The sequence below is a fragment of the Propithecus coquereli genome, unplaced genomic scaffold (genome assembly GCF_000956105.1).
Source record: "Propithecus coquereli isolate 6110/MARCELLA unplaced genomic scaffold, Pcoq_1.0 Scaffold362, whole genome shotgun sequence".
Taxonomy (NCBI): domain Eukaryota; kingdom Metazoa; phylum Chordata; class Mammalia; order Primates; family Indriidae; genus Propithecus; species Propithecus coquereli.
The window spans coordinates 1,000,691-1,015,343 of record NW_012149308.1 but is presented as its reverse complement, the minus strand read 5'-3'; the positions used below and the strand labels follow the sequence as shown (position 1 = coordinate 1,015,343).

Here is a 14,653-nt window from a genome sequence, read left to right as displayed (position 1 = left end):
ATAAGAAAATACCTGAGACTGGGCAATTTATAAAAAACAGAAATGTATTTTCTCACAGTTCTGGAGGCTGGGAAATCCAAGATAAAGGTGCCAACAGGTTCGGTTGTCTGGTGAGGGTCGCATCCTCCAGAGGGGGGGAACACTGTGTCCTCATATGGCAGAAGACGGAAAGGCAAGAGAGCCAAGTGCTCCGTGAAGCCTCTTATATAAGGGCCTTAATCCTGCTCATGAGGGAAGGAGCTGTCATGGCCTAATCATTTCTTAAGGCTCCACCCCTTAATACCATCATATTGGCAACACCTGAATTTTGGAGGGAACACATTCAAGCCATAGCAATCAGTATTTTAAGTGAACAGTTTATGCAAAGGAAAAGCTTGCTTCTCTATGATATTATACACATTTGCCTCTGTGATAGGGCAGGGAGTGTAGCTACCCTCCCTGTCTGTGACCTGCAGACAGGACAGTCAGTGTCCACCTGGGCCCTTGCAGGACAAAGGCTGTTGAGCTGGCTGTTAGCTTCTTTCTGTTAAGCCCAGAGCTTCCTTACTGTCACTCTGACCTAGTTCCTGGAGCAACCTAGGTCAGGTCTAACTTTGACAATTCAGCTATCTGCAGGCAGTGTCACATCTGCTCTTAGACATTTCTCCTCCGGGATTAGCAGCCCTTTGGCTCTCCCTCTCACTACCCTAGTCACCCTCTTCTAGACACACCCTCGTTTATCCAAATTACATTCAAACAACGTCATTTCCACCACTCAGCAACGTGCCCAGAGCAGGCAGACCAGCCTGCAGCGCCTGTGCTGTAAGCCCACAACCCACAGATGGCATGCCTCATTCCTGTTGAAGCCAGAGCTGCCGGCTTCTATGGCAGCCTGGATGCCAGGTCTCCTGAGCTCCAGGCTATGGCCATCTGTGCACACCAAGTGGTCATTCTCTCCCACGATGTCATCTGCTATGGATGCTCCCCTGGGTTAGGGCATTTAGCAACTGTGTCTCAGAGTCCTCATCACCCACCAGTGTAGTCAACTGACCTGCCTGAGGCTACCCATTTATTTCAGACTGCAAGCGTGAAACTCTAAAAATCCCAGAAATCAGTAAGTAATATCATTATGGGTTAGTGAATAAATTACACATTTATACAAAATACTTTGGGGTTACAAAAGTTAAAATGAGATCACTGTAGGTATTTTTGAAAATATACCAAAATACAAAGAAAAAAATTCCACTGCCAATTTTCATTTAGATGTGTCTCCTCCAAGTCTTTTTTTCTATACATTTTTTTACATATTTAAGGACACATTGTACACATAAACATAGCCTTTTTATGATATTGCATTATAACTTAAGCATTTTCCCAATGATCTTACAAGTTCTTCATAAACACTATTTTTGTGACTTTATCAATGGATATATCATAATTAATTTAACTATTCCTGTATTCTTTTTTTTTTTTTGCTGTTATAACTAGTGTTACAATACCAACTTTGACCCCATCTCTATTTACCTCCTTCTGATAGTTAGATGTCATTCAAAGGCTACTCATACATACTGCCAAATTGTTTTCAGTTTCCAGTTAAACTTTGTTTTAGTTAAACTTCTAATCTAGCTTACTAAAACTTCTCTCATCGATGTAAGAGTGTGTATCATATATTCATACCAGTGTCAATAATTCATATTTTCAAAATACATATATTTGCCATAACTGATTATAATTTCAAGAGCCCAAGCAAAAAATCAGCTTTCCTGGACTTGCCTGCCTCCGTGAGTTGATGCAACCCCCTGGGCAAGTCCTGGGAGCTGGGCTTTCCAGGGGGTGGAGGGTCAGCCCCTGAAGTTGGGGGCTCTATTTTCCCTATATACCTCTGGTGAAAAGCACTAACTCTTCCCTTGGGCTCACTCAAGGATAGGGACAGTGTCTCTGGTTCTTTTGGGCTGAAATCCTTGCTTTATTGGAACTTTCTCTGCACCAATACAACATGTACCAGAGGCCCCATACCTTCTCTTTCAACCTTTTCTACTCATAGGCACACACAGGAAAGTGCAGCCCATCCACCCACCCCTCCTTCCTTCCTACCTTCCTTCCTTCCTTCCTTTTTCTGAGATTAGACATTAACTGTTATGACTGAATTCAAACTTAATTCTTGATGCCCTATAAAGAAAACTGAAAATAAGGATAAAAGTGCCTATTTCCTAGTGTGATATTTAGAATTTATAATTGAGAGCTCTCTCTTCACAACATGATTAATAACCTCATTGTTTTTCTTTACTAGGCTTGCATATTATTTTCACCCTCGACGAGGTGGCCTTCATACAGAATCTTGTCTTTTACATAGAAGCTGCATATAAGGTTGCTGTAAGTATCAACCTTGGTAGTCTTCGCAGGCATGCCAGTCATCAAAAAGAATAAAAATCATACAGTTCCTTGAGGGCCAGGCTGTTTGGGGCTGACCAGAAGGTTAACAAGACTAGAAGCCATAAGATTGTGTCACCTCTACATCCAAAGTGCACAGTTTTGCCCTGGGATACAGTTGGGGGTTTTATGTTTTTGGAATATGCCGTGTGCTCTCTCTGAATCCACTATGCTTGTTTTAAATAAGACCCTAAAATGTCCGTTGGGTGCATATGGGCTGCCCTAAGTTGGGACTGATGAAATAGCAGCATTGACACCTTGGTGGGAGCTGGGGTGCAGGGAGGATCACCCCTGCCAGCCCAGAGGTGGAGGGGCCCGAGCCAGGCAGAGCCGGGACCTGGGCCATATCTGCATGGGTATAAATGTGTACAGACCCCACTTCCTCCAGACTTCTGTGCACTGCTGCACAACAACTAAACTAAATTATGTAAAGCTGGCTTTTTGAGGAAGTAAGGAAAGGGTAGAGGTTGGTTATAAAAAAATTAAAAAACAAAAGCCACTATGGTCTGAAAGAAGGTCAGCTAACTTTTTCTATAAAGGGCCAGAGAGAAATATTTTTGGCTTTGTGGGCCCTTTGGTGTCTGTTTCAGCTCCTCGGCTCTGCCTTGGTGGCACGAAAACAACTGTAGACAACATGTAAACAAATGAGCATGGCTGTATCTCATATAGATTTTACAAAAATAGGTGGCAAGCTACATTTGGTCCAAGGGCTATGTTTCACTGACCCCAGGTCTAAAGCAGCAATTCTCAACCAGGGGCAATCTTTCCCTTGACATTTGGCAACATCTGGAGACATTTTTGGTTGTCACATCTGGGGGAGGTGCTACTGGCATCTAGTGGGCTGAGGCCAGGGATGCTGCTAACCACCCTACAGGGTACAGGACAGCCACCTGCGACACAGAATTATCTGGCTCAAAATGTCAGTTAGTGCTGAAGTTGACAAACCCTGGTCTAAAGAAACTTGAGAAATTTTTGTGGAAAGAGTGGGCCTTTAGTTGTCCCTTGAAGGTTTGGCGGGGTCTAGATAAGCAGAAGGGCATTTGGGGTGGGGAATAGCTTGAGCAGTCCTGGAGGCAGGAACAGGCTCTGAGTGTGTGCCTGGGGGGCAGCTGGGGAAAGGGGTGCAGAGTACAGGAGTAGACTTAAGTGGAAGTTGACACTGGAAAAGAGTAGAAAATAAAGTCAGCTTGTGGGCATGCAGAGGGGAGGCCAGATCACGGAGGGTATGGCCGTCCAGTGAGAGGGACGTGAACGTGACCCACTAGGGAATAAACCCCTTGTCATTTTAGACTCTGAAGCAGGAAGCGAAGTGATCAAAGCAGTTTTTGAGGATGAGTCACTTGGCACCGGGGTTGGAGTAAGATGGGCTGGATTGCAGGAAGGCCCAGACATGAGGAATATGGAAGGAAGGAATCCTAGGCTCAGCTGCAAGGCTCGCTGCGCAGCTCGCTGCGCAGGAAAGAGTCTAAAGTTGCTCTAAGATGTCTTAAATCTCAATTTTCACATCTTGAAAATGTTCATCTTTGGAGATAAACATTGGTACTGTTTTTGTTGGGTTGTAAACTTTCACTAGTATATGTAGCATTATTTCAAACTAGCATCCAATACTTGGGTGTTGAAGTGAAAATACGAATTATAAAAGTTAGGTACACATATATCAAGTCCTCTGCGCGACAGTGTTCTGAGCCAGTTCATATTAATCAATTTTTAAATACCATATAAGTTCAGTGTTCTGTGCCTCGGTTTTGACTTTGGCTCCAGTTACTTGCTAAGCATATTTTTCCACATGAGGTAATGCTAAAAATAGGTATTAAATTATTTTAGATGGCTTTGTTGGCTTCAAGTAGATATAAGCCATGTGTTAAAGTTTCTTTATTCCATCTAACAATTTAATACAAGGTCAAAGGCACTGGCTAAATAAAGGGGCATTTTATTTGATTTTAAGATAAATAAAATATTTTGTTCTGCATAAATCAAGAGATTCTTACAAATTAATACCTTTTAGAAAAAGAAATTTGATAGTGTTTTTGCATGCACTTTTGTTCCACTTAAGTATTTTCTTCTAAAATTCTGCACAAAGGTCACATGAACTAAAATTGAGAAAGAACACAGCATGAGTATGTAAAGCCTTAGAGAAGAAATAATCATGTTTCATTATGCCTGCGGTAACATAAAGGAAATGTTTTCCCATAGCACTTCTCATACGCCTCTTTCTCCCCTTCTGATTACTATCTTTTTCTCCCCCAGGATTACGGAATGTGGGAGCGTGGCGATAAAACGAATCAGGGCATTCCAGAATTGAATGCAAGCTCGGTGGGAATGGCTAAGGTGATAGTCGTCCTGTTTGTTCTTCTTCTGTGTGTTTTTACTGCTTTGATTTGGTTCTGTTCGTGAGGAGTTTGGATTTAATCTGATTAGCCCATTTTTCAAAAGTCAACAGCAAGTATGTGAAGTTAAAGTGGCAATGTGCCCCCGCCAACTGAAATTATGGGTAAAGAAATTAGGTTTCCTGCACTGAAGTCTGCATGCGGCAGAAACTCAGAGTGCTCTGTCCTTGTTAGCCATTGTTATCACCCATGGGTCTAAGCTCTTGCTGTTGTTTAAGAAGCTGCATGTATAGTGTCCAGTCTTCTTTTCTGGAGCATAGAGAGGGCTGAAGTATATGACCACTTTGGAGGGTGGACTCACAAGTTCAAAAGTCTACAAGGTCAGGCAAGTAATAATGAGTGAAGTTGGCCAGAGATAGCAAGATATCAGAGGGCGAGTATTGGGCATTCTAGGAACTTTACATAAAGGTATTCCAATTCAGACTCATTTCAGAAATACTCTTAAAGCCAAATGAAACACACCCGTGGGGCAGATTCAATCTGCAGGCCACGGGTTTTGCATCTCTTGCCACAGGCGTGTAGCCGGCCTCCTTCCCTCCTTCCTTCTCAAGACTGAAGTGTATTTTTTGGACAGAGTAAAGGCCTCAGTGCTAGAATTTTTAAAGCAACAATAAATATGCTCTGTTAAGGTAAACATACTTATTACTAAAAGAATTAACTTTCTGAAATTCCAGATATGCTGATGTTCAAAGTTCACTGCTAAAATGGGTGAGAGGAGAACCGACCATGAATTTAGTGCCATACACACACACTTATAATACTATGAACTTGTTACTATTTCATTTTTTGGTAGAATACTAACTTCATTTTGGGAAATGTCTTTCTGTTTTCTCTTTCTTGTTCCTGCAATGAGCAGCAACATACAGGAAAGCTCTGATCCACTGAATATAAGGATAGAACAATAAGGATAGGATTCTTTAGCTGGATTTTAAAGATGCGTTTCATGGCCTTCGGGAAAATCATGTATGCTAGATTGCTTAATCAAAAAGGAGTGCCAGATACTGGGCTGTATGTTTATTAGAAAGAAAAATAATTCACACCTATGTTTGCAGGCAGCTCTTGAGGCAATCGATGAACTAGATCTTTTTGGTGCCCAAGGAGGACGCAAGTCAGTGATCCATGTCCTGCCTGATGAAGTTGAGCACTGCCAGGTAACAGCTTCTTGTGTTGAGACTAGGGAAGGAGAGAGAGTCCTGGAGTGGAACACATGGGCCCCGGTTCAGATTCCCCACCTTTCTAGCTGGGTGGTACTTGGCTTCTTTGAGCTTCTGTTTCCTCATCCATAAAACAGGCATCCTGGGAGCCTTTCCTCCTGCCTCACAAGGTGGTTGTAAGGATCAAAGTAAATCAACTTAGACAGTTTGTCCAAGCACTTTTTAAGCCAGAAAGTACTATGTAAACGGAAGACACCACGATGCTGTGTATATGGAGTCAGCAATCAAAGCAGCCTTGTTTTGATGGAGGCAAAATCTGTTTTATGTTTTTTGAGCACATAGGTGGTTTTCTCTCAGGTTTATGTCATGGTGCCCCAAAAGTGAATGACTAGCAAGCACTAGTGCGCTTGATGGGTGGAGGAGGGGTTGAGGATGGACGGGATGGATAGTGGAGAAGAGATGAGATGAGAGAAGATAGGAAATTAGTAGAACTTCCATGAAATACAGGTCAGAGAAAGGAGTGGTTTAATACAGATTAGGGGACTCCATTAAACAGACAGAAAGTCATCAATTGCTAGACAGTCAGCAAACTCTTATTTAGTGAGGGCCCACTGTGTGCCAGGTCCTGTGCCAGGGCTAAAGTGGTCAGATACATAAAAACTTGTGAATGGAGAGTTCCTGCTGGGAGTTAGTGTTTCCACGCAGAGAAAGCCTAGGGAAGAGTGACTAAAGAACAGGGCCCAGGATCAGTTGGCTCTAGGAAATAAAACTTGATTCTGAAGCCGAAGGATTCCTCCCATCTCAGCCTCACCTTCCAGCTCACTCCATTTTCCCCCATGAAGTAGTCCTTAAGGGGGAATCTGATCTTTCTTGGGGTAATAGAGTCAAGCTGGTGTGCATCTTAGTAGATGAGTAGTCTAGTGGAAATGTGTGAGCTTTGCAGCCAGATAGGCTTGGGTTAGAATCCTAGCTCTGTCACTTACTAGCTGCATGCCCTTAGGCACAAATCTCTGTGTCTCAGAGTCTCAGAGTCCTCAGGTGTGAATTGGACATAATACCCTAAGTCCCTCCTCACATGGAAGATTTAATGAGCTTATGTTTGCAGAGGTCTAGCCCCATGTCTGTACATGTTAGACCCTTTCCAAACTTTTCCTTATAATTTCAACTTCATTCCAAGTTTCAGTTACCTTATAATTGAAGCCATGTTATGGTGCCTCTAATTAACCCTAGAAAGATTCTAGGACTAAACTTATTCTGTTGGTTACCATTCAGCCTGAGCATTCATGAGAGCTTCTGGATTTCACTCCTTCTTTAAGTGGTTTCTGGGTCACCCAATCCAGCTGGTCACATTCCACAGAAGCCAGACATTTCTCCATGCTGGCCCCATATGTGTGTTCTTTTCTGGTCTCTGTCTTCATAGCCAGGACACCTTAGCCTGCTGACACAGGTATCCCGGTAGTTCCTGCGTCACAGCTCACCTTAGCCTGCTGACACAGGTATCCCGGTAGTTCCTGCGTGTCCTAAAGGTCCAGTAAAGTCAACAGAAAGCACAGAAGGACAGGAGACAAGGAGTTCCCAGCATAGGCTCCAGGCAGCCCCATGGTCTCTCCAGCCCCTACTCCTCCCCAAAGAGCAGGAATCATTGGCTGGGTGGGCAAGATGGCCAGTAGGGGCCATGCTGGTAGGACAAAACTCTACTCAAAATTGAGCGCCTCGTTTGAACATTCTCCTGGGACTAAGGTCATAGTCTTTAGATACTCCATCTAACTCTTAGTGCTTCTCCAAACCACCTCTTTGTTTTTCATTCAGTCTATTCTGTTCTCCATGTTGCCAAGAGCATCGACATCTAAAGAGATTGATGCTGGACTTCTTTCCATTATTTCCTTCCCGGCCTTTGCAGTGGAAGATGTAAACCTGGTGAATGTGACCAAAAATGAAATTATCTCCAAGCTCCAGGTAAGCATTGGTCACACTGGTGCCCTTCTGCCCTGTGTTAAGTGCCACTTTCACATGAGCAGCTCACTCAGGCCTCAGTTCTCCATGAGGTTAATGGCTTGGTTTGGCTAAGTGGACTCATAAAGTATCAAAGCTCAGTTTACAGGTGAAAACAAAGTCTCAGTGATTAAGCGGCTTGGTTCTCTTCCTATGTGGCAGAACTTGCACTCAAGTGGGCACCTTTGTATTCATCCCACTGCCGTCATTCTAAGACAGAGCTACTTAACCCTTTAGAGGTCACAGACAGACTCCTTTAAGAATCTCTCGAAAGCTATAGAGTCACTGCCAGAAAAAAATGCATATGTCCCAATGTCTTCAAACTTCACACACAATTTCAGGGGACATGGTGATTCCAAAGTTACAGTAAGTTTAAAAAATCCCCGTTCTGAGGTGAAATGCAGTAACTGACACAATGCACTAAACTGAGAATGTTATTAAGTACTCCAGCCAACTGCAGTTACCAGTAGAATTATCAAAGAATGTAAGTTTCCTAAGCTGAGATCTCCATGTTAATTGTCCTACTTAGATCTAGTGGAAAATGCTTTTGTCCTTGGAGTCCCTATGTCTCCCATCATATTCCCAAAAGAAGGCAGCTGTATCAGTCAGGGCTCAATGGAGAAAAAGGAACCACTTCAGGTAGTCAAAGTGGGAAGGGAGTTAATGTAGGGAATGAAGCGTTTAGGAGAAGAGCAGGTTCTAGGCCGAGCCTCCTAGCAGGACCCCCAGAACAGCATGGAGCTGGCCGCCAGGGCTGGGGTTGCCTCCATGCCCACACTAGAGCAGCCCCCACACATGTAAGAAATTGGAGAATGGACACCCAAAGCCGTGATCCAAGGATTAGGAGGTCAGAGTAAGAGAGTGCTGCCCCTGCCCTTCTTTCTTGGCACCCAGGAAGCTGGAGAGGAACACCGGAGCCTGCAGCAGGAAAACTAGCAGCAACAGTCCTGAGCGCAGGTGTCCCTGCCTAGCTCCCTGCTAAGCCTCTCAGGGGCACATCTGACTAACTGCTAGTAGTCTGGGGAATGTCCTTTTAGTTTCCCGATCTTTCAAGTAGGAGTAAACCAATCCAAGTATCAGCTCTGGTGGCTTCTCCAAATAGTGAGGGTCCCTGTGCATCTTCGTGTGATACAGTAAATCAGAATGAAAGAATGGTCATTCCTTGAACTCTTAGTAATTACTCTTGCAGCCCTGCTATTCCAGTGGAATGCTTTGGCATTCACTTCCAAGTACTGATCAAACCTGAATTTACTTTGCTTATTACTTAAAAAATAACTACTGATAAGCAAAGAGCTCTTGGTACAAAATTCATTACTAAAAGATTTCATGGGAAAGAGGGTGAAGGGCTGACATGAATTAACACAAAAAGGCAAAGAAATTCCTCTGATCTCATCAGATGTCCTTTATTTCTTTATCTTATCAGGGGCGTTATGGATGCTGTCGCTTTCTTCGAGATGGTTATAAAACCCCAAGAGAGGTTGTATTTAAATACTGTTTCTTATGGTTCCTTAACTGCTTCATATCTAAGTTGCCACTGTGTTGTTCTCCCTCTATTGATTATAATTATATGTTGGAATACTGGAAAGGGAAGTATTAATTTTGGAGTCAGCAAGCCTGGAGTTAGGCAATAGAATAGTAAGACCTTCAGGAAGACGGCGAGCTGTTAGTTTAAAACCAGCTTGTAGACAAGCACAAACAGTTCTGTGGCCCACACGTTTTTTGTAAAGACCATGGCTTCCTCCTAGGCTTTCTTTGCCACAGTGACTAACATGATGATATAAATAAAACATATCGTCTGCTAAGCACTGTGATAGGCAAATTGCTATTTATTTGTTAGAAATATAGGCAGCTGTCGTGCAATAAACTATCAAGGAGTCATGTGTATGTTTCTGATTTACTTTCTGAAATTTTACCATGGAAAACTACCAAAAATAGCATCTCCCCATTATAGCAAAATCCTAGTCAGACCAACCTCAAAGCTACATTAAGCCAGACGAGCAAGGGAAACCCAGTGAGGCACAATGGTATTCTGTACGTGATGTAGCATCACCCTTTAAATGTTTGACTTATTTGATTCTAGGACCCAAACCGATTGCATTATGATCCTGCTGAACTCAAGCTCTTTGAAAACATTGAATGTGAGTGGCCTGTGTTCTGGACATATTTTATAATAGATGGAGTCTTCAGTGGTGATGCTGTTCAGGTGAGAAAATGCTGGACATTATGTTAGCAATAAGCATTTTCATCGCATTGGTGTACTCATGATTATTAAAATGTAGGGTTATGCAAGAATTTAGGTCACTGTTTTGGTTATCTGATGCTACTTAACAAACTTTCCCAAAACTCAGTGAATTAAAGCAATAGCTATTTTATTTGTTTGCTCTTGAGTCTGCAATTTGGGCAGGGCCCAGTAGGGACAGGTTGTCAATGCCTCACCTGGTGTCAGCTGGGACAGTTCCATAGGAATGGAGGATCTACTTCCAAGATGGCCTCAACTCACTGGTTGATGCTGGCTGTCAGTTGACGCTGGGAGCTCAGCTGTGCTGTTGGCTGGCTGGGGCCATGGCTCTCCTCCATGTGGCAAGCTTGGGCTACTCAACAGCATTGTAGTCTCTGGGCCCTTAGACTTTTTATGTGGTAGCTGTCTTCCTCCCACCTCCCAGAATGCCAAAGCAGAAGCTGCCAAGCTTTCTTAAGACTTAGGCTAGAAACTGGCAAAGTGTTACTTTCATCACATTCTATTGGTTAAAGGGACATCCCATATTCAAGGGGGAGGGGACTAGACAAGGGCATGAGTACTAGAAGGCCTGGGTCATTGGGGACCCCCAAAGAACAGTCTGTCGCAGACAGGTTTTGTTGTTGCTGCTGTTCTTTCCAGATCAGCCAGTGGTTTTGCTGTCTTTAGCTCTAGTTTAATGTGCTTTCAGATAACATCTTATTTAATGTAACAGCCTCCTAATTGGTCTCCCAACCTCCAGCCTGGCTCCCCGCTGTTTCCATTCTCCGCACCCATGCCAGAGTGATCTTATTAAAAGGCAAATTAGATTATGCTACTGCAGTGGCTTTCAGATTTCTTTTGGGATGAAGTGCAAGTGCTTCGTGTGTTTTGTGGGGTTCCATAGCATCTGGTCCACGTTTTCACCACTTTAGCCTAATTGCTTACTACTTATTTCCTTTCTTGAGTTCTGTGATCCAAGCACACTAAACTCCTTTCGGTCCTTTGAACAGGCCATGCTCTCTATCCTCTCATCTCAAAGGCCTAAAACATTCTTTTCTTCCCCAGTGCCCTTCCCTCCTTCACTTGGTTCGTTGGAAGTATCTCTTTCAGATAGCCTTCTCTGACCCTAAAAGCTGGCTCAGGTACCCCTATGCCCCACAGAACCTATAACAGCATGGGTCACACTGTATTTCATCTCCCACTTACATGTCAAAGGACCCTGGTAGAGGCCATCTCTATACGGTTCGCAGATATATTCCCTGTGCCTAGTACGTCGCAAGTGCTCAGTAAATATTTGTTAATGTAACACTCATTTGTTCAAGACAAATTGCTTTAGCTTCTACTTGGTACCATGCCCTGGGCTTAGCCCTGAGCATACCTTGTGGAGCAGAACCAACATGCCCTTGCCATGCTCTTGCAAAGCTTATGTGAATGACTGACACTCAGATGCTTTGCCATCTTTTCAGCCGGTTCTATCACATGTTTGGTGGAGGGGCTGATGAGCAATCAGAGATTCATTTTAGCTTTTGAAAGCTCCCCTGCTCGGGAATGCCCAGGGGCTTCAGAACTGGCAGTAAGCTTGAAATGTCAATGTTCCCCCATTGTTGATTCTTGCTCTCAAGGTTTACTGATTATCTTGTGTTTTCTTTTTATCCCAGAATTGAAAGATCTCAAAAGGATTTACTTTGAATTTCAACTGTGAACAGGCTTAACAATGATGGGGGTTGAGGGGGAGACTGAAGAGAGGAAAGTAACTGTGCTTAGCATCTTGTTTTTAAGCCTCTCAGAATCTACTGCCTTATACCAGTGCCGTCTCTCCCACTTGTTGCCAGTGACATTTAAAAAATGATACACTTATGGTCACGCTTTGCCATCCATACATTTAAAATGAAAAGAAAATGAGATCTGGAAGGCACTTGACTGGGCTCTCCAAAGAAAAAATGTGCTAAATAGCTGGGTGGCTGGTTAAGGGTTTTCCTGCTTCCTTCTTTTCCCTTTTAAAACATTGGTTTTTATTACTGCTTTTTTAATTTGATGGAAATGTTTGCTTCAACAGCTTTAATTATATTGGGTAGTGCGTCCCAAGAATCAGTGTACATGAATCATAGCATGTACATTTCCTTTTTCTCACATCAGATTTGTTACAGCCAATATTTCTTGAGCAATAAATGTTTGAATGAGTGCCTTTAAAAATTTCTTTATTAGTACATAATATTTATACCTATTTATGGGGCACATGTGATATTTTGATACATGCATATAATGAGTAATGATCAAGTCAGAGTAGGATATTCATCACTTTGAACATGCATCATTGTGTTGGGAACATTTCAGACCTTCTAGCTATTTTGAAATATATAATATTATTGTTAACTATAGTTACCCTACTCTGCTAGCAAACATTAGAACTTACTCCTTCTATCTAACTGTATGTTTGTACCCATTAACCAACCTCTCTTCATCTCCCCCAACCCCACTCCCTACTCTCCCAGCCTCTGGTAACCACCATTCCACTCTGTACTTCCCATCAGATCAACTTGTTTAGCTCCCGCATATCAGTGAGGACATGCAATATTCGTCTTTCTGTGCCTGGCTTATTTCACTTAACAATGTCTTCCAGTTCTATCCATCTTGCTGCAAATAACAGGATTTTATTCTTTTTTGTGGCTGAGTAGCAATGAGTGCCTTTTAAGTGGAAAACTACCAATAGGTAGAAATGGGAGACACTGTTTAAGATTTGGCTCCTCACCCCACCCAAAAATTTATAATCCGGTTGGTGAGACAAAATTTAAATAAGAAGTTAAGAGTGAAATGTTTAAATTATAAGTTAAAGACAGCACAGGAAAGATATGTGACACCCAGTGTGGACATGAATGCTGTAGGAATTCTGAGGAAGAACCAGCTACTGCATGATGAGGTGCTCTGTCCCTTTCCCTGGAAGCATGACAAGGCAGGGCTGAGCATAAACACACTCAAGGAAGGAACAACCAATTGCTTTTAGTGCCTCCTAACAGGTAACAGGTGTCCCTCCTGCACTCCTGGAGTGGAGATACTTGTACATTTCTTTGTCCTGTGTCCAGCCTCTAATCTGTTGCCAAGAGAGCTGTTTTTCTATGATGCACTGCTAGTACAGCATTCACAACTAGACCTCTTTCTTATGGTGGGTGATGGGGCTATTTTCCAGGTCCAAGAGTACCGAGAGGCCCTAGAGGGAATATTAATCAGAGGCAACAATGGGATTCACCTGATGCCAGAACTCTATGCCATCCCACCGGACAAGGTAACTGCGTGGCATGGAGCCCTTTGCAGAACTTTTCTAGAACAAAGTGAGTTGGTGCTTAGCCTGTTGGTATTCTTCATCCCTCTTTTAGACTGAAAGAATGTTTTTCTTTTTCTTTCTTTCTTTTTTTTTTTTTTTTTTTGTGGAGACAAGAGTCTCTCTCTGTTGCCTAGGCTAGAGTGCAGTGTTGTTATCATAGCTCACTGCAACCTCCAACTCCTGAGCTTAAGGGATCCTCCTGCCTCAGCCTCCCAAGTAGCTGGGACTACAGGTGCACTATGCCTAGCTAATTTTTCTATTTTTTGCGGAGACGGCGTCTTGCTCTTGCTCAGGCTGGTCTCGAACTCCTGGCCTCAAGCGATCCTCCCACCTCAGCCTCCCAGAGCACTGGGATCACAGGCTTCAGCCACTGCACTGGGCCTTAAAGAACACTTTTCTCCAGAAGTGATTTCTAAAGGCCTAGGTAGTGTTCCTATCTATCTATAACAAGGAGTTATGGCTTTGGAAAAACATGTGAAACATGCTTGACCATGAGTGTCCTAGGGAGGTGGCAGTTGAAGACCTTCAGAGGACACCCTGTCCCTCTGCTGACACCAGGCAGAAGGAACTCTAAAGAGCACAAAACACTGTTGTGCACCATTTTCTTACACATTTCCAGAGACAACGAAGACTGACGTATAGGAATAGTTGAGAATTTCTACCTTTGATTCAAGCCGTGCCCGAGCTAGAGCTTGAGTAATCAGAAGCCATTCTACATCAGGGAGAGAAAAACTGTCCAGTTGCAAGAAGATGCCTAAAGATAGTTTTGTTCTATCCAGTTTCCTAAATTGGGTCATGATGGACCTATATATCTTGGCGGGAAGATTTCCCTGTCAGAGTCTTATGGTTAGAAGAAAAGAATTCTCAATTCCAGGCTGTTTGTCCCTCAGATGCTCCTAATGCTTCAAAGCTTCATTGCATTTGTGGATGAAAAGGCCTTCAGAGAGCCACGTCTTCCCCAAATCAACAGTGCCCAGGGGAGACTGTAACTCAGCAGAAGCCTGCCACGTCGCAGCTTGGCTGTAGGTGTTCTGCGGTTGAATCAGGCCCATGTGCCTTTAGCACATGGCTAAAGGACTGGCAGGGGCCTTTGAAAGCATCTGCCTCAGCTCCGAGGCTGTGGAACCTGTCAGAGCTCAGATAGCGCTGGGCTCCGCCCTGGGACTAGACCCCA

The 14,653-nt window shown here is 43.4% G+C and overlaps 1 protein-coding gene across 4 annotated transcripts in view; it reads left to right on the top strand.

Moving 5' to 3' along the window:
• The window catches only part of PHKA2 (phosphorylase kinase, alpha 2 (liver)), a 78,769-nt gene that overhangs the window by 29,079 nt on the left and 35,037 nt on the right, over nucleotides 1-14,653 (top strand). For all 4 annotated transcript variants that reach the window (XR_001137787.1, XM_012651707.1, XM_012651706.1 and 1 more), the window contains exons 5-11: nucleotides 2,270-2,352; nucleotides 4,657-4,737; nucleotides 5,849-5,947; nucleotides 7,760-7,906; nucleotides 9,366-9,419; nucleotides 10,023-10,145; nucleotides 13,345-13,440. Coding sequence is in view for 3 of the 4 variants with exons in the window: in XM_012651707.1 (XP_012507161.1) it covers nucleotides 2,270-2,352; nucleotides 4,657-4,737; nucleotides 5,849-5,947; nucleotides 7,760-7,906; nucleotides 9,366-9,419; nucleotides 10,023-10,145; nucleotides 13,345-13,440 (683 nt within the window). In the remaining variant the exon portion in view is untranslated. The remainder of the gene's footprint in view (nucleotides 1-2,269; nucleotides 2,353-4,656; nucleotides 4,738-5,848; nucleotides 5,948-7,759; nucleotides 7,907-9,365; nucleotides 9,420-10,022; nucleotides 10,146-13,344; nucleotides 13,441-14,653) is intronic.